Source organism: Corella eumyota, chromosome 4 (genome assembly GCF_963082875.1).
Source record: "Corella eumyota chromosome 4, kaCorEumy4.1, whole genome shotgun sequence".
Classification (NCBI taxonomy): domain Eukaryota; kingdom Metazoa; phylum Chordata; class Ascidiacea; order Phlebobranchia; family Corellidae; genus Corella; species Corella eumyota.
This window is the reverse complement of record NC_137493.1, coordinates 16,534,437-16,561,262: the sequence shown is the minus strand read 5'-3', so window position 1 is coordinate 16,561,262 and position 26,826 is coordinate 16,534,437. Positions and strand designations below refer to the sequence as shown.

General features: G+C 29.2%; 7 protein-coding genes across 7 annotated transcripts in view; 3 read left to right on the top strand and 4 right to left on the bottom strand.

Moving 5' to 3' along the window:
- The window catches only part of LOC145749326 (vacuolar protein sorting-associated protein 8 homolog), a 29,641-nt gene extending 25,057 nt beyond the window's left edge, over positions 1-4,584 (bottom strand). Inside the window, exon 1 of the mRNA XM_082565064.1 lies at positions 4,482-4,584. Within this exon, the coding sequence (XP_082421190.1) occupies positions 4,482-4,526 (45 nt within the window). The 5' untranslated portion in view covers positions 4,527-4,584. The remainder of the gene's footprint in view (positions 1-4,481) is intronic.
- Positions 613-2,478, top strand: LOC145750663 (uncharacterized). Its single transcript, XM_082566740.1, has 4 exons — positions 613-823; positions 1,210-1,368; positions 1,465-1,589; positions 1,971-2,478. The coding sequence occupies exons 1-4, from the start codon at positions 677-679 to the stop codon at positions 2,188-2,190; spliced, it is 651 nt and encodes a 216-aa protein (XP_082422866.1). The 5' UTR covers positions 613-676; the 3' UTR covers positions 2,191-2,478.
- LOC145750664 (uncharacterized) lies at positions 2,619-3,928 on the top strand. The gene is made up of 4 exons (XM_082566742.1): positions 2,619-2,801; positions 2,924-3,076; positions 3,196-3,320; positions 3,506-3,928. Exons 1-4 carry the CDS (start codon positions 2,655-2,657, stop codon positions 3,723-3,725), a joined length of 645 nt encoding a protein of 214 aa, XP_082422868.1. The 5' UTR covers positions 2,619-2,654; the 3' UTR covers positions 3,726-3,928.
- Positions 4,585-5,293: 709 nt separating the features above from the next.
- On the bottom strand, positions 5,294-13,806 carry LOC145750963 (membrane metallo-endopeptidase-like 1). Its single transcript, XM_082567032.1, has 16 exons — positions 13,601-13,806; positions 12,831-12,929; positions 12,088-12,249; positions 11,624-11,704; positions 10,817-11,019; positions 9,725-9,880; positions 9,156-9,406; positions 8,747-8,850; positions 8,363-8,481; positions 7,664-7,950; positions 7,266-7,419; positions 6,719-6,877; positions 6,332-6,397; positions 6,015-6,116; positions 5,711-5,787; positions 5,294-5,402 (listed from the first exon to the last, which is right to left on the bottom strand). The coding sequence occupies exons 1-16, from the start codon at positions 13,740-13,742 to the stop codon at positions 5,294-5,296; spliced, it is 2,271 nt and encodes a 756-aa protein (XP_082423158.1). The 5' UTR covers positions 13,743-13,806.
- An 88-nt stretch (positions 13,807-13,894) lies between these two features.
- Positions 13,895-22,358, bottom strand: LOC145751542 (heat shock 70 kDa protein 12A-like). Its single transcript, XM_082567718.1, has 15 exons — positions 22,317-22,358; positions 21,176-21,291; positions 20,856-21,084; positions 20,449-20,516; positions 19,087-19,249; positions 18,947-19,015; positions 18,659-18,779; positions 18,137-18,253; positions 17,726-17,830; positions 16,370-16,486; positions 16,039-16,278; positions 15,851-15,976; positions 15,497-15,673; positions 14,723-15,014; positions 13,895-14,654 (listed from the first exon to the last, which is right to left on the bottom strand). Exons 1-15 carry the CDS (start codon positions 22,343-22,345, stop codon positions 14,242-14,244), a joined length of 2,382 nt encoding a protein of 793 aa, XP_082423844.1. The 5' UTR covers positions 22,346-22,358; the 3' UTR covers positions 13,895-14,241.
- Positions 22,359-24,445: 2,087 nt separating this feature from the next.
- Positions 24,446-25,378, top strand: LOC145750430 (uncharacterized). Its single transcript, XM_082566469.1, has 2 exons — positions 24,446-24,670; positions 25,017-25,378. The coding sequence occupies exons 1-2, from the start codon at positions 24,563-24,565 to the stop codon at positions 25,272-25,274; spliced, it is 366 nt and encodes a 121-aa protein (XP_082422595.1). The 5' UTR covers positions 24,446-24,562; the 3' UTR covers positions 25,275-25,378.
- On the bottom strand, positions 25,036-26,684 carry LOC145750429 (large ribosomal subunit protein uL22m-like). The gene is made up of 2 exons (XM_082566468.1): positions 26,597-26,684; positions 25,036-26,248 (listed from the first exon to the last, which is right to left on the bottom strand). The coding sequence occupies exon 2, from the start codon at positions 26,238-26,240 to the stop codon at positions 25,542-25,544; it is 699 nt and encodes a 232-aa protein (XP_082422594.1). The 5' UTR covers positions 26,241-26,248; positions 26,597-26,684; the 3' UTR covers positions 25,036-25,541.
- Positions 26,685-26,826: the final 142 nt, after the last annotated feature.

The following is a 26,826-nucleotide window of genomic DNA, read 5'->3' as shown; positions in this document are numbered from 1 at the left end:
TTTAACTTTATGAACAAGAGATAATCTTTAGGGCTAAAAATATAACAAATTCTGTTTTAAAATGCAGCAATATTATTGTTTTTTATATCACAAACCTCAGTTAATTAAAGCAATGGAGGCATTTTATACAAACTGTGCCCTTTAAACTACAAATCAATGTTTTAAATTAGTTAAACTCAACAATTAAAAATGAATTTGATTTGATTTTTGCCACTGGAACTTCAGAAAGATCTCAATACATATTTAACCAAAATGGATTTAATCAAATCAAGAAGATTTACTACAAAGAATATGTAGACAGTGTTACTGATACAAGACCACTTTATAATATGAAAGAAGAAAAAATTGTTCTTTTTTGCATGAAACTGAAAAATTCAAAATTATAAGTTTTTATTTTAAAAATTTCCAAAACTAACGACCTCTTAATTTTAATAAAATATTCGCATTATAAAATATTAACCATCTTTTACTTCAAAAGTAAATGATCTACCATGTTAAATAAGTCTCTACTCTTTATTTGTGCATTTTTTCTTTTTAGTTAGTTAGTTTACATACCTAATAAATTAAATAAAACTGCTAGGTAGACAAAAAGTTAGGTAATATAAGCCATATAAGAAATGCAGTAGACAGCTTTATTTACAGTTTATTTAGTTATTGTTTTAAGACTTTAGACAGTATGGAATATTTTTGTGATTGTTTAACTACAAAACACAACGATGAAGTCAGAAAATTGCTTGAAATTTATCTTGAAAAAGACTCCACCATGGACATGTTTAAATTAACTGATAATGACAAGAAAATTTATATTGACAACATACTTGAGGTAAATAGTGTGTTAGATTTAAATTTTTGAGGTAATCTTAAGTTTGATAACTGTATCATTTTGTACCTAAAACCATACACAATGAAATTAGTTTGTCAATTTTTTTGTTACAAAATAAATATTTAAACTGATTAGCGATAACAAATGATGTTGTATTTGTATACTAATTTCTTAACATTAACAAAAATGTAACTAAGTTAAAGTTAAAAATTTAAATTTCTAATTTTTTTAGTTGTGCATAAGGCTTTCTAACTTTTAGTACTTTACATTTGCATTAGTTTTCTACTTTATGCCTTCATTTTTATATTAAGTTAACATAAACTAGACTAACAAAGCTTAATTTAAACCTGAAACAGTAAAATATAAAAAAGGCTTGAACTTTGCAGGAAATAATTCCTGAAAATCTTTCTGTTGGCATGTTTCTTAAACAAACAAAGGAACTGATTGGATGTTCCATTCTAGCTCCAGGCTATAATCATTCATCACCTGATAACTTAAACTACGTTGGGTTTAAGATATCAGAAAATATGAAGGCACTAAATAGAGTAAGTACAGAAAACTAGAAAATATTTATTAAATTTTAAGTTTTTGTTTACACAAAACTTTACGGGGTACTAAACACTGTTCTTTTTTGTTAACAGTTTGAAAGTATTTTAGAGAAATATATTAACGAAATTAAGGAATCAAATAATTATGTCATGTTTGAAATTGGAGTTGTTAAACCTGAACACCAAAGTAAAGGAGTTGGCCACAAAAACCTGATCGAGTAAGTGTTAAGAATACAACTTTTATAGTTGTTAAATTTAAAAGAATTTTTTTTTTAAATTTGACCATTGTCATGAAAGAACATACTATCTATGCTGTATAAATACCCTTTTTAAAAATCTATTAGTAAAGTATATTATTAAATTACTTCTACTCTACTGTCCTAGCTAATTTTCTCACCTTCTTTACAGTTTTTGCTAATTGTTTCTCTTCTATTACATGCCTTTTTTGTTCTTTCTCTTCTTTTACAGTCCTTGCTGATTCTCCCTCCTTAGTCCTTGTTATTTTATTTAATTACCTTTCTTGTACTTTATGGTTCTTGCTTAATCTTACAGCTTTCTAGTCCCAATTTTTTTAAGGATCAAAATAATGATTTGTTTAGTTCCATCAATGTTGCAATCGAAAATGGATTTGATTTTATTTTTTCCACTGCAACTTCAGAAAGATCTCAATACATTTTCAACCGAATAGGATTTAAACCAATCAAAGAAATTTACTACAAAGAATATGTAGACAGTGTTACTAATACACGACCACTTTATAATATGAAAGAAGAAAAAATTATTCTATTTGGAATGAATCTAAAAAATTCAAAACTTTAAATTTTTAAAATTACAATTACGCAAAACACCTTAATTATTTTAAGACAATTTAAAATTATTTCAAATATATTTATGTCTAATAATAAAAAATTGCTACTAGACATTATTATATACACCAAAGGTCAACACGTTATGCATCAATGATTTAAGTAAACAAATCACAAAACCTTGCTGACTAAGATATTTTTTTTACAATAACAGGGTTCAACTGATTAAACTACAATATATAATGGCAGTTAGGATGTTTTTAATTTAACAAATATATTATTTTTAGAGCAATCGTAGCTGCTGTGAAAATTTATTGGATAGTAAAAATTAATTTATATATAGTATATTTCATTTTATAGACGTATAGGTTTTTAAATTCTTATTAGTATTGAGTATAAATTTAACATTGTTGAATTAATTTTGATTTTTTAAACAGATTTTACTTTTTAAGTCTCCTATATATTTTTTTAATAATTATGGAGTTTATATATGCACCATTAACTCAAAAAGACAATGACCAAGTTAGAGAAATACTGAAGATATATCTTAATGAAGACCCAGTTATAAATATGTTTAATCTGACAGAATATGATAAGAAAATTTATATTGAAACAATGCTAAAGGTAAGAAAGGCATCAATACATTTAACACTGTCCAAAAAATAACATTCCTAGTTTAAAAATATATGAAAGTTAAATGACAAAAAACATTATGATATGGTATGTAATCTTTTTTGTTTTTTTAGGTTATTATTCCGCAAAATTTATGCTTTGGAATATTTCTCAAAGAAACAGGAGAATTAATTGGATGTGATATCAACTCATCGGGAAGGAATCGAGATTCTGTTTATTACGATAAAAACCTAAATATGTCGCCTAATATGATGGCATTAAACAGGGTTATTACTTCTTTATAAAGTTACTTTTTTTTCTTAATTTTTTACAATTTTTAGTTATTTTCCATCCATTTTAAAATGACTAAAATTTAGCTTAAATAAATGTTATATAAATATTAAAGTTTGAGGAGCAGTTAGAAAAAGAAATCGACAAATTTGTTGGATCGAATAACTACTTTGTGTTCGAAATTGGAATAATCAAACCAGAATTTCAAGGCAGAAGACTAATTCAAAAACTTAATGAATGGTAACTAAACAACTAAATAATTTTAAGTTTTTCAATGTTCAATGTAAAGTAAGCATACAGTTTTCAATTATTAGCTTAAGATTTACAACTAAAAATTATATATTCCTCTATTAGATCCAAAATTAATTAAATATTGATATAAGTTTAAAGGTATTACAACCTTTTTCAATTTATTTTTATTTAAGTGGAATAAATATTGCAATACAACAAGGTTATGATGCATTAGTCTCAACAGCAAACTCAAAAACACCACAGAAAATTCTAACAAACACTGGTTTCCAAACCATGAGAGAGGTTTACTACAAAGAATATGTGGACAGTGTAACAAATACAAAACCACTTTATAATATGAAAGGAAAGAAGGCAACACTTATGATAAAAATGATGAAAAAATCTAAACTGTAATAATTTATTCAATTTATTTTATCGACTTTTTATTGATACTTTATGTTGCTGCAATTAGAATTGAGATTTAAAACCAAAAATTTGACTAAATTGTAAATTGCTCTTTTGTCAAGTGTTATATTTCTTACTAACCACAACCAATTTTGTAATTATGTTTAGCAAACTCAAAGCGTTTAAATTATTTTACTGAATAAAATCTATGCAAAAAGGCAATTTTTTGTTTTAATAGAAAACTTCTTATAAAAAATAAATTGGCCAAAATATTACTGAATATATAAAAGTTTTAAAGCTTTAAATTTCTTACTGTAAAGTAGGTATATTTAAACATAAAATTAACAGCAAATACTTTAACAAATTAAACACAATATTTGACTTCTTTGTTTGCAAAAGCATATTAACATATCTAACCCATTGTGGTAATTTTTTTCTGTCACATTAGGTATTTCTAGCTGTTTTTAAATCAACAAGAACAATGCAATTTTTACAGAAAAGGTATTACAGAAATTGTTAAGTTCATTCACACCCAACAGATATTACCACATTTGTATTGCAAGTGCAAGTTTAACCAATAAAACACTGGTACATTTTGCTTTAAGCACATTAACATCAACCTGAATATAAATTAACTTAAAAATTTATACAGCAGTTTGTACCACAATCTGACAAACTAACACTTCAATTACAAAAACTAAATTCTCTCATCTGCACTATTCACTACATCTTTAAACAACAAAAACTAATAATGCTTTAACATACCTCTTCTATGTCTTCAGTTGATGATAAATCCAAATTTAAATCCATTTTAAAAACTTAAGTTTATTTCATATTTTTTCACCAAGCTATTTACATATTTTACAACTAAAAACAAAACCATTCGTGAATAAATTTTGTTAGAATAAAATCTACTTATAAAGAAAACATTGAACCTAAAAATTACGTGAATGTATTTGTTTTGATGTAACAAAAAATAAAATTATGTTTGATGTTAAATAATTTTTGTCAAAACTAAAAAGACGGCACTTAAGCACCAACAAAACTAGAATTATGTGCATAAAAGCTGCCTTTACATTAGTTTTATATTATTTATAACTTTTTGTGACTATTTAATGATATCAACACCTTAATTTACATCATTATTAACCTCTGCAAATTTGTTAAGTTTATTTCAGAAATGATGTCACAAGATTTTAGGGAAATACCCTTTCGCTGAATCGCAACAGAGCATAAACAAATTTTTACATATTTATTTATCCCCAATGTAGAAATGACTTTGTATAAAATATAATTTAATCAACATAACGTATTTCACATATTTGTTCATTTAATGTGTTTTTAATAAATTTATTCAACTTAATTTGCTTTATTTTACTTTTCTTCCACACTTCAATCCTACCACACCCCTTCAGTAATTTTTTGTTGAACAACATATTTAAATTTATCATTGTAGTAAATTTATTGCATATAAAACAAAATAACAATAATTAAAAGTAGAATTATATCAACAACTATTAAATCCGCCGTAATTGGAAAACCAATGGCTTCATAAAAATGTGTCTTTAAAGAATTGATCACCAAACGCGACATGTTTTATCTTCGGTTGGATACATGTCATCAACTCCTTTTTGACAGTTAAAAGCTTCTCCAAACATAGGAAAATTAAAGGCTGGAACATTAACTCTAAACAATTTCAAGTAAAACTGTTACAAGTGTATTAGAAAATTTATTATACCTCATACTGCCAAAGGCAACTCGAGACTGGGTCAGGGTAACTGATATTACTCTTTGTTTAGGTCGTGAAGTCGACCTTACCAATAAAGTTATATGCAAAAAAACAAGGATTAAGCAATCGACATTTACTTATTAATCTTTTGTTGTTAACTCCACAGCCTAATAGAGTATATTTTATCATGGCATTTGATTTGAAAATAAGACACATTAACATAGAAAAAAGCAAACTTATGATGTTGTTTTAAAAACAAATTTACCTAAACTTTCCAGGACTGTGTGAATCAGTTGTAAGAAGGCGGATAGCATAAGCTTCAGTGTAAGTTCCACACCAAACCTATAACAAAAAATGTTTGTTACAAGTCAAAGTTAAAGCAATACAAACTTAAAAGACAAAAAAATTGTGTACAACTTAATTTGATTTAAAGTTAGCATCAAATTTTGTATGCAAAAGAGCGCTTTGGTTCAGTAAATACAACATAACACTCCTCTACTTAGTTTTATTAAGTTAAACAGCATTAAGCTCAAGAGAATATTTTAAACAATTAAAACCAATACCCTAACCTGAGCATAGCCGAGAAAGAAGAGTTGGGTTTGTGTAAATTCCTTTAAACCAGGCAACCTTAGATCACCTTCTGGATGACTTTCTTGCCAAGTAACATAAGCCTAGATATAAAGTTAAAGTATCAAGCTTTAAATATCAAAATTAAAACATTATTTTTTATAAAATTACTACCCTAAATTAGCTTAAAAATTGACTTTAAATAAATATAAAACAGTTGATGTCAAATTTTTTTGGTTAAGTAGGTTTTTTGTTTTTATGTAAAACTTAAATATAGATAAATAATTTATAGAAAAATTGTAAATTTCTAAAGTTTTACATCATATGCTTCCCTTAATCCTCCATTATCCGCAATGTTTTCACCTAAAGTAAGGTCTCCATTAATCTAAACAACAAAGAAAGGGTAAAAGTAAATCATGAAGTTAAATAACTGTTAAAAAGATGAACATTAACATGGTTTAGTGCTTAGTTAGTAAACATGTATCCAATGCTTTCGTCATGTTTAAAAAAAAGCAAGGCATAAATTTTTACATCTATATAATAAATATACACATGATTTATCGTATAAACTGATAATAGTGTTTATTCAAGTAGTTTAGGCATCTAAACTTATAATGCTTTTGCATATAAGCAACATAAATTAACTAAAGCCACCTTATATGGTTTACTGACTTAACTAACATTAGAAACTCTAAGATCAACCTACGTTCATGTTATTAGCAACATCCCATTGAATATCAGAATATTGATCACTCATACATTTTGCTTTTATATCAAATTGTTCTTTTGATTCATCTGTCCACCAGTTGACCAGGTTACCATCTCCATTAAACTGAGCACCACTATCATCAAAACCATGAGTAATCTAAAAAACAAGATTTTTGTTAAAGTTTAGTTAAGCAATAGTTGTATGTAGATCTTATTTTTAAGGTAAGGATTAAAAGCTAATTTTTTTTGTTCAGGTTTTTGCACATTAATAAATTAATAAAAGATATGTATTAAATATAACATTAGTGATGAAAAAATGACAAAATCAAGTTTATAATTTAAAATAAGCCATAAATATTAATGTTTACTAAAAAAATTTAGAGTATATTATGGCATGCTTATCAAATCTAGCAAATTATTTTATTACAATAACCAAATAAGGTTATAACAGTAAGACAAACAGTCCCTAATAAATGTACAATTAAAAAAAATTATTTGAACAGAATTTAATTTAATTTTTGAGTTCATTAACAACCAAGTCTTACCTCATGACCAATAACCATTCCTATTCCACCATAGTTCATAGAAACTGGTTGACCAGCATCAGAAAATGGTGCCTGTAAAATACCAGCCGGGAAGAATATCTGGTTCTTAGTTGGTTGGTAAAATGCATTCACAATAGCTGGTCCGGTAATCCATCTGATTTAAAAAATGATCTTTTAAAAAAAATGGTATATGGTACAAAAAATATGTAAAATTAACAATAAAAATGTTTATTTAGATTGTGTATATGTAGCCTTTTAATTAAAAAAATTGCTAAAAAATATAATATTAAACCAGTATAAAATAGCTTTGTTGTAATGGATTTTAAAACAAAAAGTTATCTAAAAAAGTAAATCTTCTCACATAAATGATAAAAAATATCTATAAAAAAAGTTCGTACTCATCAAAATCAATTTCAGTTCTCAACTTTCCAAAACTTTTATCACTGTTAAATTCAACCAAACTTTGAACAGTCTCGAAATAAGCTTCAAGAGTTACATTAACTGCTTCTAAATCATCATCCATTTTTGGATCAGTTGTATCCACTATGTAGTCAGGATATCCTATTAAGGGATTTACTTTGTTCGCCTTTTCAATGGTTTTATTTTTTGTTGCGTCGTCCATCCAATCATTTTGTGGCAACAAATCTAGGAAAGCTTTTCTGAGATTTTCAACCATTTCTTCAGTCTAGGTAATTTTTAAAATGCTTATTGGTATATATATTATTTAAAAGTTACTTTTATTACATTAAATTTTTAACAAAAATATATAACAATTTGCAGCACGGTGTAGTGGTAAGAACACTTGCTACACCACCATGAGGTCGTGGGCTCAATCCTGACAGCTTTCTTAAGTAAGTTGGTATAAACGGTATAAACTTTTGCTGAGCCAACACTTAATCAGCAGCATAATTATTGGGCAAGTATAATCTATAATATCCCAAATTGTCAACGGCAACTTAAGACTGGGTCAAAATAACAGTTGTTACTCTATGTTTAGGTCGCACGTTTAACCTTCACACATCAAGGATAAAAATATATACAAAAAACAAATTTAACAAATGAAATTACTTTAAGTGGGAATTGAACCGTAGACCTACCACTGCCTTATTTTCCTCAGGAAAAACTTCTTGCACAAAAAGGGAACCGACAGGCATAGGAAAATAACTGTTTGCTGAATCAGAACAGGTTTTCCATCTTGCTTCTTCTGCCGTGGTGCCTAAAACAAAAAATTACAAAATGTTATTGAAGAAAAGACAAAAATGACTAAAGCCTTATTATAAAACATAAAACTATCCTCATATAATAAAGCTTAGTGGACAATTTATTTGAAAGTTTAATCTATCGGCCTACAAAATAAACAAAACTGATGTTTGTGGTGCTCGGGTAAATTAACGCAGGCAAATGTTTGTTAAGAGTTGAGACGATATAATCAAAATTAAAATTTCAACCATAAAGTGAGTTATTGACTTTTTAAAACTTACCAGAAACAGCCAAAGTGTAAGGAGACTGGGTTGCTCTTAGTTCTGCACTCATAAAAGACATTCTTCCCTTCAGTACCCTCCATACCAAGTAGTTTTGAACCAATCTAAACAATAAAATATCTTTAGTAAGATGTCGGTTAAATAAGTTAATATTATACAACTTTAATTCATTGAAGTTTAAATATTTATGCATTTATATGTAATATTTAAATTTAAAACTTAAAAACTTTAATCAATGTAAAGATCCTTTTTCAAAATATTTTGGTGTGAACAACATTATTAAGAAGTCAGTAATTTGACTTTATTTGTAACATAAAACTTACCTCAAATTTTAATCTTGATATTCCAATAATAAATATTTTAAACTGAAATTTAAAAAACTTTAAACAATTTTTCCAAGTCAACTTACTCATAATCTCCACTAATTATATTCGTAACGTTCTTTAAATATTCAGGAGCATAAACAACAACAGATTCTGTGTCAGCGATTGTAATTCCAGTTGAATTCATCAACCCTTGAACATACTTCAACCAATCTATATCAGAGTTGATGTTGGTTTCTAGTTCACTGATGGTCATTTTATTGTAGATTGCGATACTGTCACGTCTATCACTACTTGGCGCCATTGAGCCGGCCATAGCAGTTTCAAATTCAAGAATCTAAGAGAAATTGAATTTTTAGAAAAGAACAACTATTTTTTAGAATGTTTCTGTCATATATAGTCGGCAGCAGGATATCAAGGTCAGAACACTTAGCTTCACTACATGATGTCCTGGGTTCGATCCTCACTGCTCTCATGTTGTAGCGCCCTTAAGGGAGGCCGCTACACATGGTATAAACTTCTGCTAAGCCAACACTTAAAAAAAACTTAATTATTATATATTATTATGAATTAAACAAAAAACCTAATAGAAAACATAACATTGGATAAACTACATGAAGTAAGTTTTAATTTAAACCTAAAACATTAGTTTTACCTGGTCCACAACATTATCAACAACTGTTTCATTCTTTTGTCCAAGTGTCATGATCAAATCTTTCATAAACTTTTTGTAGCCTGGCTCAGTGGCATCACGTTTAGACGCATCAAGGTAATAATCCCTGTTAGGCATTCCAAGACTAGGTTGATCAATCTGTCAATAGAAATCATATATTTATATTATATATATTTAATAGTAAAAATTTAAAAAAAATTTACATTTGAAAATAAACCAAATTTACAGCAATTGACCCTAAACATGGTTTTATATAAATATTTAAAAATGTCATTTCTTTGGTAAATGATTGTTTAATTGTATAACTTATTGTGCAATCTGTTTAGCATGCATACAAATAACTGACATGAATATTTGAATTGCAAACCCCACCTATATTTACCAAGCACTATAAATTATTTAATCAAAACCAAAAAAGCTAAAATTTTAAACTAATGCATGACATTTGTTTGTCCCAAACACTTATGAGTCAGCATTTTTATCTATGTGCTTTAAAAATAACAAATATTTGTTCAATATCTTGTGCTATGCTCTATAGAGCAATTACATTATATAAATCAATACTGCAAATACAATTACATATAAATCCATTTAATGCGCAACTTTATTAAGATATTTATGGCTTTTTTTGAAGTTAAAATTGAATAATGAACATTGCAATATTTGCAAAAAATACAAGGTTGCAGGTATGTGTTAAAGTCATTTACGGAAAAAAATACAAATTTATCGGCTATATCATACTATTAAATTCGACTTAATGTGAATAAATGTGAATGCATAAGCTCATTAAATAAAGTATTAAATGAACATTTCAGCTGTTAAAATAGCCAACAATGCTTTTAATTTTTAATGTTTATATAAGGCAGCATGGTGTAGTGGTAAGAACACTTGCTACACCACCATGAGGTCGTTGGTTCAATCCCCACTCATCTCATGCTGTAGCGCCCTTGAGTTAGGCGGGATAAACAGTATATACTCCTGCTGAGCCAGCAGTTAATTAGCAGTGTAATTACTGAGCAATCGAACTTCCCACATCGAGGATAAAAATACATACAAAAAAAGGTTAAAATATACCTGAATAATATTATCCTTCGAACTTTTATCATCAGCACTAACCCAAGAAGCCACAATTCCATAAGTTCCAAAGTGCCGGAATTTTGCCAAAGTTTCTTCCAAACTGAAAGTGGAAGGGTCGAATTTATCTTCAAGCACAGGCCAACCTCCCATTGTGGTGATTAAATTCAAAACAGGGGCTGCCCCCAATTCATCAATTTTGGCTAAATGTATAAAAAAATATAATTTAAAAATATATTTAAGTTAACATTTAAAACTCGAAATACAAAAGACTAATAACTACAATAAAAAAGTAAATTTTAAGTGGATGTATTACAAACCAAATTAACAATGAAATTAAAATAAAGTTGTACAATATAATTTGATTAACTAGTTACTTTTTTGTTTATTTATTTATCCTCGATGTAAAAAGGTCGAAAGTGGGGCTTAAACATAGAGTAACATCAGTTACCCTATCCCAGTTTTGAGTTTCCTTTAGCAGTTTGGGATATTATAGATTATAATTGCCAGACAATTATGTTGCTGATTAAGTGCTTGCTCAGGTGGAGTTTATATCGTTTATAGCTCCTTACTTAAGGGCGCTACAGCATAACAGCAGTTACCATTAAACCCAGGACCTCACGTAGTGTAGCAAATGTTCTGACCACTACACTACGTTGCCAGTTAATAAAACCCTACTCTAATCCTCTTAATACTAGGTTTGTTTTTATTGTCATATGCTTTTACATAAAATTTAAAAATAAGATAATTTATAAACAAAGTAGTGCAAAAGGTATGCTACAGTTTAACATTAAGTTAAACACTTACTTGTGTCCATGCATAAAGCATAAAAATCTTTGGCCTTTTTAATTGAAACTCTATCATCAACAACATCTCTTTCCAATACACCTTAAACATAAAACGAATAAAATTTTATTAATAAAGGTATTTAGGATCACAAGAAATTTTAAAAACTTTTTATAAAAATTAAACTTATTACCAAAAAAATCAGTGGGAATCAAGCCTAGAATATTTAGTGGTTATGCCAATATATTACAAAAGAGAGTACATACAAAAATCACGTGTTTTAAAATTGGGGAAAATTCCCACATACAAGATTAATTAATTTTTTTTAAATGCAAGGACCGTAAAAGTAATAAGTTTGTTTAAGGACCGTGAACTACAAATGACCCATTATTAACTCTTATAAAAATGATTACAAAAATTGTATTGTTAACTTTATTTGTACAGACACATTACAAAAAATCTATAATTGCTGAAAAACAACTAACGTTTTAAGACTGCTGATACGTCATCACGTAACTCATCAAATGTTGACACCCTAGCCTGGTCATCAGCTATTATATGATCTCTATTCCACGTCCCACAAGCGTATTCAAAAAAGTCTTTGCAAGGATCGACGGAGGTGTCCATAGCTTGAAGGATTCGTGCAGCTAAATAAAAAAAGAAAAAGGTTGAGGTGTTAACTTGGTATGGCATTAAATTGTGATCTGTTAGATTTTGGGTTTAATTTATAGCTCATATATGTCTTATATTTATCATTAAACCCAGTGAAGCTTATATACGTCCCATATTCACCTTTAAACCCAGTGTTAACAGATAGCTTAAACACTAACATTATTGACCCTTGAACCCAGTTTAAACAACATAGCTTAAGTTAAAGCGATTTATGACCAATTCATGTAGCATTTAGCCAATTTACAGTTTTTATCTTAATAACATTTTTAATACCAACAGAAAAATGAAACGTCGTAAAAATCGTAAAAGTTTTGTTATTTTACAAGCTCTCAATATTGACAAGAACAGCGCAAGAGACACTTAAACAAAATTAAATATTAACCAATATCAAATGCGTTATCAAGCTGTGCACTCACTTAAAAAACATTTCTAGTTACTATTATAATAAGTGTCAAGTAATATGCTATAATGTATGCTACAAAAAAAAACAATTAAATATTTTAAAACATGACGTCATATTAACAGTTAATGACGTCATATAACTTAATATTCTTACATGCTGCAACGCAGGCTTCATCTTCGCATATTTCGGCTTGGGTATCGGATGGAACGGTTGGTTTGATTGTTGTTGGATTTGGATCGACTACAATCGGTGCTGAAAACAATTTTATTTGTTTAACCTAGTTAGAGTTTACAAATCAATTCAATAGAAAACTCTTGGTATGCTCTGCTTTACTAAAGAAGCAAACTTAAAAACATATTTTAACCGTTTTTCAAGGCAAGCACGACTTTAAACTGTTGTTAAATTATAACTTGTACAACTTAAAAATCTATCTAACCAATTGTGAAGTATCCTAAGCATTAGCGTATATTATAATATATAACTCACAAGTCCTTAAGTACTAATACTGATAAATAGTTCTTACTTATTTGAGATATTTATATGCTTGAAACAATGATACTGTTCAATATTACTTTTAGTTATTGGTTCCTAAGCTTTTCTATTTAAGAATAACGAAATGCTTTAGTTAAAGCGCTTGTTAAACTCGACTTGGGCTAATTTTCTGAAGACGAAAACACGACAAACTATTTAGCAAAAATGCTTCAAGTTATGTAAGTTGAAAACATAGCAACTTTATTGAGTCTGCGTAATTTAACTAATTTAAACTATTAAAATTTTTCAAGAAAAAATTTACCTTAACTTTAAAATAAATTTTATTTAAAAATAAATTAAAAAATGTTCTTTTAAAATTCATAAAACATACTAAATTTGATATCAATTATACATATTAATAAGAATATAATTTAACCTAAAATAATACGTACTTTTGTTAACTTCTAAACCAAATAAAATAGCCAAAACAATTGTTGAAACTGTCATTAACACAGCAATGCACCCAATTAAGACATTTCTTTTCGACGACTTTTTATTCCCATCACTAAACGTTAACTCCTCTCGACTTTGCATTATTAATTAATTGTAAAACAAAATTAATTAACCTCAAATATTAAAAATCCTTTCTTTAAACAAATATATCAATTTAAAATAAAGCTAACAAGAGCAATATTTTCAACAAATCAGTTTTAGTTAGTTTTGCGAATAACTGATTTATTAGATCACTCGCTTATCGCTTAAGCCTGTATAATGCGGTTATAAGTAACAAATTAAATTAACGCAAAACCGAGCAAACAAACTGGCTTCACTTTTATTGCAAAACACACAAAAATATGATTGTTTATCGCTCGCTTATTCGAGCGCCCAATGTTTGCTATGTGCAAATATATAATCGCATGCGCGTTCAGTGATTGTTACGTAGTGTTTGTTTAATCTATGACGTAATAGAATCTGGTTTTGACATAACCGCGATCAGTTTGATTAAACAATCAAAAATAATTGCTACGTCACAAAAAAGGATTTGCTGTTTGTCACATGACCAAACACTGGCGTCACAACTTCTTTGTGATTGTTACGTCATAAAGTCAGCGCGAGCGTCGGCACGTGATCCACTAGTGACGTCAAGACAATCGATTTTGATCTCGGTGTCTCCAAACATCATCGAAATCTGCAATTCTCTGCGACGCGATGACGTCACGACATTTGATGACGTTACAGGTAACTGAATAACTATCGTCGCGCACTTGATGACGTCACGTTCGTCTACGAAACGAATTTTTGGTCTCGGGCAAGAATAAAAATTAATGACCAGTTCGGTTTGGTTCGGCCTCACTGGAGCGTAACTACGCTGGACTACGTCACCGTGTGCTATGACGTCACCAGCTTTGACGTAGGTGTCGAACACGTCCTTGCACCAAACTGTCGACCCTCTGACTAGCTTTTTACTTTCAGGATGTTGTGACGTCACATATTTGTTTAGTACACCTAGTGAAAAAATAACAAAACAGTTTATTTAATTACAAAAAACTTTGGCTTTGTAACGTCATACTAACCTACTCCATACGTCATATGACATTTCCTCATTCTCACTGCGGTTGGGTCAAGACCAAACAAGACTGCTCCTTTTAAAATCGTTAGACTCGCATCCGGAGGAATAATGACTCTGACTCTTGCTCCGACTGCTGACTTCACTGCTCTTTCCAGCATCCTGGACTCGGCGAATCCTCCGACCAAGAACAAGTGGGAAATCCGAGAGTTAAGATGTGACGTAACATGTGACGTAATCGCTTCTAGAGTCGGAGCAAAGAGCTCCCGCATGAGGGAGGAAGAGATTCGAAGCATCCCCTGGTTAAATTAAAAACAGTTTTAGTTTTACACACAGTATTGTGGTATACAAGTTATAGCCTTAGATAACGAGACGGGAGGTTTCGGGTTCGAGTCGCACCAATGCCACACTATTCGCCCTTGAGCCCAGTGTTTACAGATAGCTTTAACACACCAAAAGGTTTCGGGATCGAGTCGCACCAATGCCACACTATGCTTAAACACGTCACAACCGCACACCCTTACCCAAAAAATTAGAAAACATATCACTATAAAGTTAAAGTAAAAACAATTTTAGTTTGAGTCCATTTTTTAACAAATTATGAAACCATTTATATAAAATATAGTATAGCTATAGTGTTTTTAAACCATGAAAATGGTATTTTTATTTTATGGCATTTTTATATCATATTTTTTCATGTACAACCTTTTGCCCAAAAAATCTGGCAACAAAAAAATGAAATCCACAAATATTTATTTAGTTTATCCTCAACACAAAATACCTGTTGTGACCACTTGATGTCAGGGTCGGCGAAATTTCTCAGCGCGGTCTCCACAGTGAAACCCCGAACTTTTCGATGGAGGTCAATAAAACTAAACGGAAGGGCGACATTTAGTGGCGAGGTACGATCCGGGTTCGTCGACCTCTTTCGCGATTCCCACGCTATCATCATGTCCACCTACGTCACAATATAATGACGTCATCAATTTTATATTTAAAAAACTTTTGGAGAGTGTTACACTCCCTTCAAAAACCTTTAATCTTTTATATATCGTGACGGCAACAAACTTTCTTATATGACGTCATAAAAAAGTTATAGTAACATGACGTCACAACCGCTATTTGTATTACTCACCCAACCGATCGGTCTTTTCTTTTGAAAATTTTCGATAAATTTTGAGCTGAAAATTTTGCGAAGTAAATTCTCGAACTGACGATCGACCGCTACACTTCCCATCGCGTCACCGCTCGCTGCCTCCACCTATGACGTCATAAAGAATATTATTATATCATAAAACATTTGTTAAAATTTAATTTTTTTACCTCTTTCAACCCCCCTTCCGCTAACACTTCATGGATCGTGACGTCAACAGTACCCCCTCCACAATCGACCACCATGTACTGTGACCCCTTGGCCAACGTGTCCTCTACCGTGACGTCATCACTCGACCCTGTTGACGTCATCAGCTGAGAATAGCGAGACTTGCGACAAAATATCGAAGCAGCTTCGGGTTCGAGCGCAATCACGAGTTGTTCTGGATAATGCTCTGACGTCAGACCCGCCTAAAATTATGACGTCACAATAAAAACAATTATGACAACAGAAAATGATTGAAAAAAATATTTTTGTTGTTCTAAATAAAATAAATTTTACGTGGTAAGCAGCTTGTCTCATAAATTGTTTCGCTTGGGGGCGCCAGATAGCAGGAACCGTGACCACCCATCTTACGTCATTACTGCGCATGCGCGTGCCAAGCTCGTCTGTTAGTTCCTGTGACGTAACAATAATAAAAAATTAACAAAAATTGTAACAAAAATTGAAAAATATCATCTTTTATAAATGTATTGACGTCACTAGTTTAGCTATAGTGACATCATCAATTGTTCACAAAGGAAAATATTATGATGTTTATGTCAATATTTATTTTTATGTTAATGTTCATTAATCCAATAACAAATAAATAATATTCGAAAATAAAAACGGATTAAAAAAGGTCAAAAAACATGATTATCAAAATATTATTGTAACTTTATTGTTAATTTTTGTTTAGAAAAATATGGTCCTTAAATAATAAATTAAAAAATACATTTAAAATAATTAATAAAAAGTTGTCAAAAAAAGTAAAAATTGTCAATAAATGTAAGTTAATTTTGTACGTGCTGTTGTTTTAAATAAGATGTTATCATTAAGGATAATGTGTAAAAAGCGAAATACCATTTCTTTAAAAAAAATCTGATAAAGAATTAAAATATTTTACTATATGTTAATTCAACGGTGTGACATTAATTATATATGCTACTTAGATCAAATAAAATCAAACATTAAAGCAAATGAATGTAATTGCTTCCGATATTTTAATAATTTGCAAATTTTTTTATATAATTACAGTATACCTTAAACATTAAATATTAAATTATTGCGCTAAAATTGAAATATTTCTTAAGATGTGGTTTACAAAATATTAATACCAGGAATCAAAATATTTTAAACTTCCAAAAATGTATTAATTCAATGTTATTATTTAATTCAATGCTCGGCAAATGTTAATAACAATTTAGGTTGACGAAAAAAAATTTCCAAAAGTTATTTTTAACTTAATCCGAATTAGTCAGAGTTCAAGTTGCTAATGTTAAACAATCAGGCTTAAAGTAATATTTTGATTTTTGCAACTTACTTAAAAATAGCTAAATTAATAAAAATAAAACTTGCAAAAGGCAAACATTAAACTTGTTTATTTTTTGTTTTTTTTTTGCCCAGATTTTTATTGTTTTTAAATTGTTTTTTTTTTTAAGTTTTTAGATTCTATTTTACTTAAAAACAACAATGGTCAAGAATCGTGCCATCGCCTACGTCACAAACCAATGTCATTGTGACATCACAACCTTATGACTAATTTAACGTAATCAGAATTAAACCTAATTAATTACAAAATTTAATTATAAATAAAAATCGACAATTTTTTGTCGGTAAAATGTAAATAAAAATGTTCACACCGGTTCAGACGATTACCTGTAATGCGTGCTTCTTAAAGAACCCCAATGCGTGTGAAAATACTTGAAGTGCTGGAACGAGAGTTCCGTTAGAAGATTCAAGTTGAGTGTTTTTACTTAAATTCTGTAAAAATTCAATTTCCGATTGTATTAAGAAACTTTTTCAAAAAAAAAAAGCTATAAAAATCTTAGTAAAAATGAACTAACGATACAACATTTAAGCCTATTACACTTTAGAACAATTAACCCCCTAAAAACACCCTCGAAAACACAAATCACCAACATATTACCTTTTTAACAACTCCTAAAACCCATTACTTCCTACAACAACAAACCCATTAGAGAAATACTAAGACACCCATATTCTTGATAATTATTTTAAATAATAATATATATTATTTAACTTGATTTAATGAATATTCAAACTCACATAATCAGAATGAAGTTTCATCTTAAACCGATCCAAATAAATCCACTTCTTTGCTTCATGGGCATCCAGGTCGTGGTAGAAATCCCTGGCTTCGAACCCGAACGAATGAAATTCACCCTATCATATATATATTTTAATTAATAAAGAGTTGTTTAAATTTCAAAATCACTTACAAAATTAAAAAAAGAAAAATACTGAAAAAAATAGCAATTTAGGTAAAGTCACTAACCAATTATGTATTATGGTAGAAGAATAATATAATTTTGGGACTTAACTAAAATAAAACTAAAAAACATTAACAAAAACGATACAAAAAAGGTAAATACTACAACATTTAACATTTATATTTAAATATATTTTTTTGACCACATTTTCAACAGTTCTGCGTTAAATTTAAAATTGTTAGTACAAAACTTAAACAAACTTACAGGTAGTATTTTTTACTCTACCTTATTTATAAACAAAGCAACATTAAATCTGACAGTTTAATCGGTTCTAGAGTTAGAACCTTATTAAACTTACAGTTGGTCTGAGAAGAACGATGGTTGGAGTTTTCTGATTATTGATCCCTGGATCTCCTCCACTCCACTTCCTCATCAGATGAACCGACTCTGGTTGATGCACGAAACTAAACGCGTATCCGCTACAAACATTATGACGTCATTGTTACATTACGTCATACACATATAAGAATAAGTGACGTCATCATTAATATACTCAATGACTTACATATGCAAACTACTTTAAATTTGTAAGACGACATAATTGAATTATATGACGTCATATGTGATTTTATGACGTAACACTCACCTGTATGTTGTTCCGAAGTCAATTGCGACCACGACGAAGTGCGGAGGTCGAGGGGTCATCGATAGAAATCTTATAAAAAAATTAAAGTTAAAAACCCTTTTTCAACAAAAATAAAAAAAAATAGTAAAAAATTGACATACCCGGATGATAATGAAGATCGTGACGTGTTAAGTGATGAGGTATCATCCTGTTGTGACGGCATAAAGTTATTTGATTCCATTGGTGGAGTAGGAGCGAAAAGTTTTTTAATTGAACGATTTCGTTTCGGTAAATCTTCGTGATTTTCTAACTTTTGTCTTTTTGCTAAAATTTAAATTTTATTTTTATAAAACTTTAAATTAATTAAATTTTGACTTTCCTTTAAACATATTTCTTGCAAATGCAAAAAAACTAAACTGTATTTTGCATTTTTGTATAATTTTTGCACTAATATGTTAACTACTATATATGCCAACTTATAACTATTTATAGTGACGTAACCTCGTTTAAATTATGACATCATATAACATTTTTCTAGAACTCTAAAGTTTTTGGTGTGATTATCAATAATGTTATCGAATTTTAAAATTTTAAACATTTGCAAAACGTAAAATAATAAAAGCAACTTTATCTATATATGACTGCAAATGCTACCGACAACGATTCAGGTTACATGCTACAGTTTAACTAAAACAACCGCACGAATCGATGTGAAAAGTACGATACCATTTGTGACAGTTAACAAAAAACAGATTCAAATGGCATGTATTTTATTTAAAAAAATAAATCGTCGGTGTAAGTACTTATAAAAGTTACTCAAAATAAAAAAATGGCCATTAAATTTAAGTGCCTATTTTATATAGTTTGTGTCACTCTCTAACTATACAATATTCCAAATATGGCATTCCAAATATGCCCTAAATTTTAATTCCCAAATATGTATACATTAATACACAAAAGAAATTAGAAGTATTATGTCAGCTATGTTTATTAATATACAGCCTTTAGTCCTAAAGGTATTTAAAATATGTTAAAACAGTTTAGGTGGTCATATCAGTGGCACCCCGATAAGTCAAAATGTCATCTAAAATTGAATCCGATATCTCGTCTTTTGTTAGTAATTGTATTATATCGTTTACATACGCTAGATTATAGCGCGGTCATTTCAAAACAAGGTTTGGAAAAATGTTTGTCTATTTATTGAATATTTATGTTTTAATGTGGAATATTCACATGGATATTAGGTTATGTTTTGATTTTGTTTATATGTGTGTGTGTGTGTGTTATTATAAAGCGCATAAAAAGTAAAGAATTTCAATAAATTTATATTTTGTTATCTAAAATAAAGATTTTGTATTTGTTTAATTTTTAATGTTTTTTTTTAGCATTTTTTTAACGTCAATTTGTTAAAATTATTTAAAGTTTTACATACAGAGCCCCAAAATTAACAAATTTTGTTTCAAAATCAAAGTATTTAGTAAGTTATACTCTACATTTAAACAATAAGTTTATGTATTACTTACAAGGTTTATGGACAGCTTTCAATCGACCTCGAATAAAATTTCCCAGAAAACTAGGCTCCTCCGACAACCTTTGGACAAAAATAAACAAAATATTTTATTTAATTAATTTAAAATGTTTAATTTTAATTATTTTGAGTATATCTTTTTCCTTAATGTGGGAGGTCGACTTCACGACCTAAACATAGTGTAACATTTGTTACCCCGACCCAGTCTCAAGTTATCTTTGGCTATTATGCTGCTGATTAAGAGCTGACTCAGCAGGAGTTTATACCGTTTATAGCGCCATACTCAAGAGCACTACAGCATGAAAGCAGTGCAATTGAACCTACGACATCATATTGTGTAGCTTTAAATCAAGCAAAAAAAAAACAAAAATTTTTTTTTTAAAAACAAATTTATCCTCAAACCTTCTTGTTTTTCCTTCTGTGACGTTATCACTTGACCTGATGTCAGCTCTCGAAGCATGCGAGCCTGTAAACACGTCATCGTTGACGTCATCAAGCGAGTCGTCCTTGCTGTGCACGACCGTGGCCAGCGATGCGTTAGACATTATGACGTCATCATCGAAATGGAGAATTCCTTCTTTGATCGTCGTCTCTTCTTCAACCTCGTACAAAGTCGATAAACTCTCCTCGTCTACGTCATAAAAAGTGACGTCATCAATATTACGTTATAAGATGTTTAGGTGGTTTTAACCACATGACATATATGGCATTGTTAAACTCACCATCGCTGCTGTTTTCAGTGCTGACGTCACTACTCTCGGTTGTGACGTTGACAATCCTTGTTGTTGAGTCACATCCTGGTGGAGCTGGAGCTTTTACAACAGACCGTTTGGATTTTCTAAAATAATTAATTAGTTTAAAAAAGAATTGTTTAAAAAAATTAATTAAAAAAAATATTTTTTTTGTATAAATCTTTATCCTCGATGTGGAAAGGACTTTACGACCTAAACATAAAGTAACATTAATGACCCTTACCCGGTCTCGAGTTGCCTTTGGTAGTTTGGGATATTATATATTATAGCAGAAGTTCATACAGTTTTTGTGCCTTAGACAAGATCTACTGTTATTAAATAATTTTGATATTTAATTTAAAAAACTCTTTTTTTTAATATTTAGTTAAAGTAAAATTTAAATTGTTTATAATGAAATAGAAAAAGGTTAAAAACCAACACAGTTGGTAAAAAGTCCCATAATTTAATATATAAAAGTAAATAAGAAGAAAATTTGGCATTTTAATCTAACCAGAGATAACAAGACCGTAATCTTAAAATTACATGCCCGCAATTTAAGCAAAAATTCCCATTTTCTTTGGAACAATAAATGATTTGATTTAAAAAAGGTGCGTAAAAGATTATCAGAATATCGAAAATAATCTGACGATATTATGACATAAAACAGGAATTAAAACGAATTAAAATCTGATTTTAATGCGTTACGTTAGTCATTTAAGGTAAATAAATTCATAAGTTTCCGCTGGATATTATTTTTGCAAAAAAATTAATTTAAATTTTTGCTGCAATTGTTAATATTAAATTTTTACTAAATATAACAGGAAATTGTAAAGTTAAAAATAGCTCAAAAATCTTATTTAAAGGTATTAGTCATTAAATATCTAAACCTTAGAAAAATTTTAATTAAATTTAAAATTTCGTGACAACAAATACACTATTAAAAAAAAAAAAATTTATTTGGCATAATTTAAAACAAAAATGATTTCGCCCAAATTTTAAATATAGCTACAATAAAAGTACAAAAATCAAGCTGCAGAAATGCAAAAAATAGCTTTAAAATCTGGTAGATACTTTAAATACTATATATTACTAGAATTATTTATAAAATAAACAAGTTTTTACTCAAACTTACTGATTTTCCGTTCCCCAGTTCTTAATCATTTTGATATCCTTCTCGCTTAAACTTTAGCTTGAAATAAAAGTTTAAAGATTTTGAGTGAAGGTATTTCAAACGATCAGTTTACCCCTGGCACGTGACTTAACATAGTTCTGTGATGTAACAATAAACCGCTCGAAATAGAACAATAGAACTCGATATTTAGCCCAATACGTAATCAGTAAAACCCCAGCATTTTAAGATTACATAATTTTTAAAATTTCAAACAAAAATATTTTGCGTTAAAAAAAAATTTTCTATTTCAAACCTTAAAAAATTAAATAAAATTACCAAAAAATGACGTCATTAAAGACTTTGCATACGTCAACATTATCTTAGTGACGTCATTTTTAGAAGTCCTTCTCTTTTTTTCGTAGTAAAAAAACGAAAATATTAATACCAAAATTTAAAACTTAACAAATACGTCATAATCGCTTGAGGCAAAGCAATGCAATATAAAACGAAGATGATTTTATATCTGGCAACCATTTAGGTTATACTGCGTTAAGGTAAAATAGAAAAATATTTTGCAGGTTTAGGTTAACTAGATTTTAATTAAGTTAAAAAAAAGGTTTGAAAAAGTTTTTGTATTTTTAAAAAATAAAATAAATTTTGTACTAATTTTTAAATTTAATATAGAATAGCAAGATTTTTAGATAAAAATAACTAAATATTAACGCATTTTGTGTTTATTTGCAACATTTAAAACATTATTTATTAGTAAGTTATACCCTTTTTTTAAACATTAAAAGAACAAATAGTTTATAAAGCAAAAAATTAATTATTTAGTATAAAATAGTCGTACTTTAAATAAAATTTATAATAGGGTTTTAGCGATTATAAACATTTTTTGCGTGATCTTTAAAAATTAATGTTAACATTTTACGGGTATTAAATTAAACATAAAACAGATTAAAAAATTGTTTTAAGGTTTATTACACATGTAAATGCTGGTACCATGAAGTGCCATATTTATATTTAAATATACATAGAGCTAAAGTTTAAAAAGGGCTAAAAAACTAAAAAGTTAAACTTAGTAATAAAAGTTAATGTAGGCGTTTTTTCTTTTTTCATATCCCCGCTATAGATTTTTGTTATTTTTTTATCGGGTAATGGTGTGCAGTTTGGGACGTGTATGAGCTAACCGTAAACGCCGGGCTTAAGGGCGAACAGTGTGGCGTTGGTGCGGCTCGAACCTAAAACCTTTCGGCCCGTAGTCTGACACCATATCTGGGGATCGGCTGGTCACACTGTTGGACTACTAAGCTTTTGTCTAATGACTTATAAGGCTAAGTTTACAATCTTTAGCGGCAACGTGCGGACAACAGAATTAATATAAAATCACATTTTTTAAGACAAATATTCTATTCTAAAAAAATTTAACAAACTTTAAAGTACAACATCTACAATTTATTTTGTTATATTTTACAGCTATTAAGAAAACATGAATTTGTTTCACGTAATTAATTTAAGTGTGGCTCTACTTGTAATTGCAAAAGGTAAGGAGTTGTTTAACAATTAAGTATATTAACTTTTTGCTTAATTACATTAATTATATTAAATTTGACAAATCACTTTTATACAATCAAGAGTGTAATAGTTAATTTTGTTTATAATTTGGCGTAGAGTGGCAAACTACAAAGTTTAATTTGTAAAACAAATTGATTTTAATTTATTTGTAAAAGCGTATTACCGTAAAAGCTGTTGCATAATTAGGTTGATACACAATTAAATTCATTTCTTGTACGTTATTAAACATTTGACTACTCCAAATTACCTTAAAATAAAAGGTTTTTTGTATTTTTATTGGGGAAGGGTTTGCTGTTTTGACATGTTTAAGCTATCCGTAAATACCTAGCTCAAGGACGAATAGCGTGGCATTGGAGGGACTCAAACCCGAAACCTCTCGGCCTTAAGTTCAATACCATTAGGGGCATTGTCAAAATAATATTTAATTCATGAGTTTTAGCAAAAAGGTATACCATTAGTAAAAACAAAGTAACTTTAGGAAATCAAATTCCAATTTAAGGGCTATAAAATAAAACAAACTGCCGTTTGTGGTGCGCGGGTAAATTATTACTGGCAAATATTCGTTGAGAGTTGCGACCATAGTATGACAATTCAAATACAGCTTATAACTATCAATTAATTAAACCTAAAATTTCTTCTATACACATATATGCAAGTAATTAAAACATGTTTTTAATATAGTGATAGAATGCATGGGGGTCCAAAATCGGTCCAAAGTGAGATGTGACGTAGAATGTAAGTCAACCAACTGGTCATTTGCAGGAGACTGTGAAGCAGCTAACTGCACCATTCAATCACTGGTAATAAAACACTTATATACAGTAGATAATTTAGAATCAAACATCCGACCTCAGGAATCAAACATCCGACCTCAGTATCAAGTTTAGGTATTTTAACCATATACTATTAGGTCAAAAAATGCTAGAATCAAACTTAAGACCTTAAGGAGCAAAACCAAGTATTTTAACCTCTCTGCCAGTATAGTAATTTTTAAACCAAATTTTCAGGTTTATTGAATTATGTAGTCATTAAAAAACGTTTGCATCTGTGTTTTAAAGACTACAACTTTCAACCAATTCTTGCAAAGAAAAAAATAAAACAATCACCCTACCAATGTTAACACAAACTTTATTATTTTGTTTTTAGAATCACTGTAAAACAAGATTTAAAATGTTCACGAATTTCTTTCTCTGCCCACGAGATATTAAATATATTTGTGGAGGAAGAAATACAACAAATGGCTTTGTTGATGTGAACATCATAATTCATCCTTGTCTTCTGTGCAATGCTATTCTTAATGGTTATAACACTAATAATGCAGCAAGAAGAAATATGAAGCAAATTGACAATCAAATATGTAAGGAAAAGTATCCAGGAAGAAAAAATGCTTTTACACCGCCCTAAAGTTTTTTTTTGTTATGTAAACCTTAATTGGTTTTTATTTATTTGTTTATTGAGTATAAAATTGACTAATAAAAATATTAATAAAAGAAGTTTTAAAAATGAACTGCTTTTTTGAAAAAACTTGAACTGCTTTTTTGTATAAAAAAAAGGGTTTCTAAATGGTCTAACATTACAATATCACCGGTCTAATCTTCAAACAAAAAAGGCTTTAAATTTTTAGATTTAATTTAAAAATACAACAATTAACAATAACACAGACCTTTAGTTTTATAACCCGTCGTAAATAACCCTTTCCCTCAACTCCTGAATATATTGTTTTGCATTCTCAAGAGCAGTCATCTTAGGAAATGGTGGGGGGGCAGGACCTTCCCTTAACATCACATAGTAAGTTGAAAATCGATGCGTACCTTTATTTCTTATACCTCTACCCCTGTAAATTATATATTTTTTCGAGCCGTCCATGACTGCAAATGACCGTACTATGTGCAGGTTTGATTTAAATTCGACGTTGTGTTCTGTCACTGCCAGTTCCTTAGCCTCAGTTAAAGTGTCTCGTATAACCATTGCTGCTTTACTGTTTACATGAGATAAATGTCCGATGGCGTCGTCAACGTTCATATTCACAACGATTTTTGACATCCAGAACATTTTTTTAACCGGGTAATTAATATGCTTGCGTCCATGGAATATTTCTGCAGGACGGGTTCCAACGCCGGGCTCTAACGGAGGATAAAGTCGATTGTTTTTCTCCGTCCATGATCCGAGATCTGTCGTCCAGTCCTGATCGAACTCTAGTTTTCGTTTACGAGAATTTATATGTTGTGCGACATGATTTCGACCGAACAAATTTGCCGAGTCGTGAAACGATTGTTTGTGATTAATGAATTGTGATGTCACAGAGATTACATTTCTTATTTTTGATGTAGAATTTTGTAAAAATATTCGTTGTAAAATTACATTATTCATTGTTTAAGCTAAATAAAAATATAATAAGTAAATATTAATAACGAAAGTAACTTTTACAAAATCAAAACAAATATATACATCCAGTTAATAAAATCACATAGTATAAACAACTTACTTTAGTACTTTACAGCCTGAAACATAGAATAACATTTATTATTTAAACCCTGACCTAGTTTCAAGTTGAATTTGGCAGTTTGGTCAATGGTCAGCAGTTACACTGACAACTGAACTAAAATTATAAAATATTTCAAATTTGCAAAGCATCTATGTTTTGGCAGTCACACTAATTAGCACATACGCTTTTTATCATACAGTTGCCTTATTTTAAAATATAATTTATTTATTTAATTACTCACCTATTTCATTTGTTAAGCAATGATAAACAATTAAAAAACTTTCGTCTTTTTTAGTTTTTATAAAAACGACACATGTTTTAAAGCAAAAGTCTTGTCAGAAATGTGCAGCTCGCCAGTGTAAACTATTATGAAGTATGTGACTTAATATTTGTCCTCAATTTAAAACAGAACCTTTGTAAAAAATATTTAATTCGTAAGTAACAAAAAAATCAATTTAAATACATTTATTT

Coding starts and splice junctions, on each gene's coding strand:
- LOC145751542 (XM_082567718.1), bottom strand. CDS start 22,345: ATGATTAAGAACTGGGGAACGGAAAATCA. Junction 18,780..18,946: donor GACTTCGGAACAACATACAG/GTGAGTGTTACG, acceptor TAATGTTTGTAG/CGGATACGCGTTTAGTTTCG. Junction 16,487..17,725: donor TTAAGAAGCACGCATTACAG/GTAATCGTCTGA, acceptor GTTACGTCACAG/GAACTAACAGACGAGCTTGG.
- LOC145750430 (XM_082566469.1), top strand. CDS start 24,563: ATGGGGGTCCAAAATCGGTCCAAAGTGAGATGTGACGTAGAATGTAAG. Junction 24,671..25,016: donor ACTGCACCATTCAATCACTG/GTAATAAAACAC, acceptor TTTTGTTTTTAG/AATCACTGTAAAACAAGATT.
- LOC145750429 (XM_082566468.1), bottom strand. CDS start 26,240: ATGAATAATGTAATTTTACAACGAATATTTTTACAAAATTCTACATCA.
- LOC145750663 (XM_082566740.1), top strand. CDS start 677: ATGGAATATTTTTGTGATTGTTTAACTACAAAACACAACGATGAAGTC. Junction 1,369..1,464: donor ATATGAAGGCACTAAATAGA/GTAAGTACAGAA, acceptor TTTTGTTAACAG/TTTGAAAGTATTTTAGAGAA. Junction 1,590..1,970: donor GGCCACAAAAACCTGATCGA/GTAAGTGTTAAG, acceptor TGATTTGTTTAG/TTCCATCAATGTTGCAATCG.
- LOC145750963 (XM_082567032.1), bottom strand. CDS start 13,742: ATGCAAAGTCGAGAGGAGTTAACGTTTAGTGATGGGAATAAAAAGTCG. Junction 9,881..10,816: donor CGAAGGATAATATTATTCAG/GTATATTTTAAC, acceptor TTCTATTGACAG/ATTGATCAACCTAGTCTTGG. Junction 7,420..7,663: donor ACTGAAATTGATTTTGATGA/GTACGAACTTTT, acceptor TTTTTAAATCAG/ATGGATTACCGGACCAGCTA.
- LOC145750664 (XM_082566742.1), top strand. CDS start 2,655: ATGGAGTTTATATATGCACCATTAACTCAAAAAGACAATGACCAAGTT. Junction 3,077..3,195: donor ATATGATGGCATTAAACAGG/GTTATTACTTCT, acceptor TAAATATTAAAG/TTTGAGGAGCAGTTAGAAAA. Junction 3,321..3,505: donor ATTCAAAAACTTAATGAATG/GTAACTAAACAA, acceptor TTTTTATTTAAG/TGGAATAAATATTGCAATAC.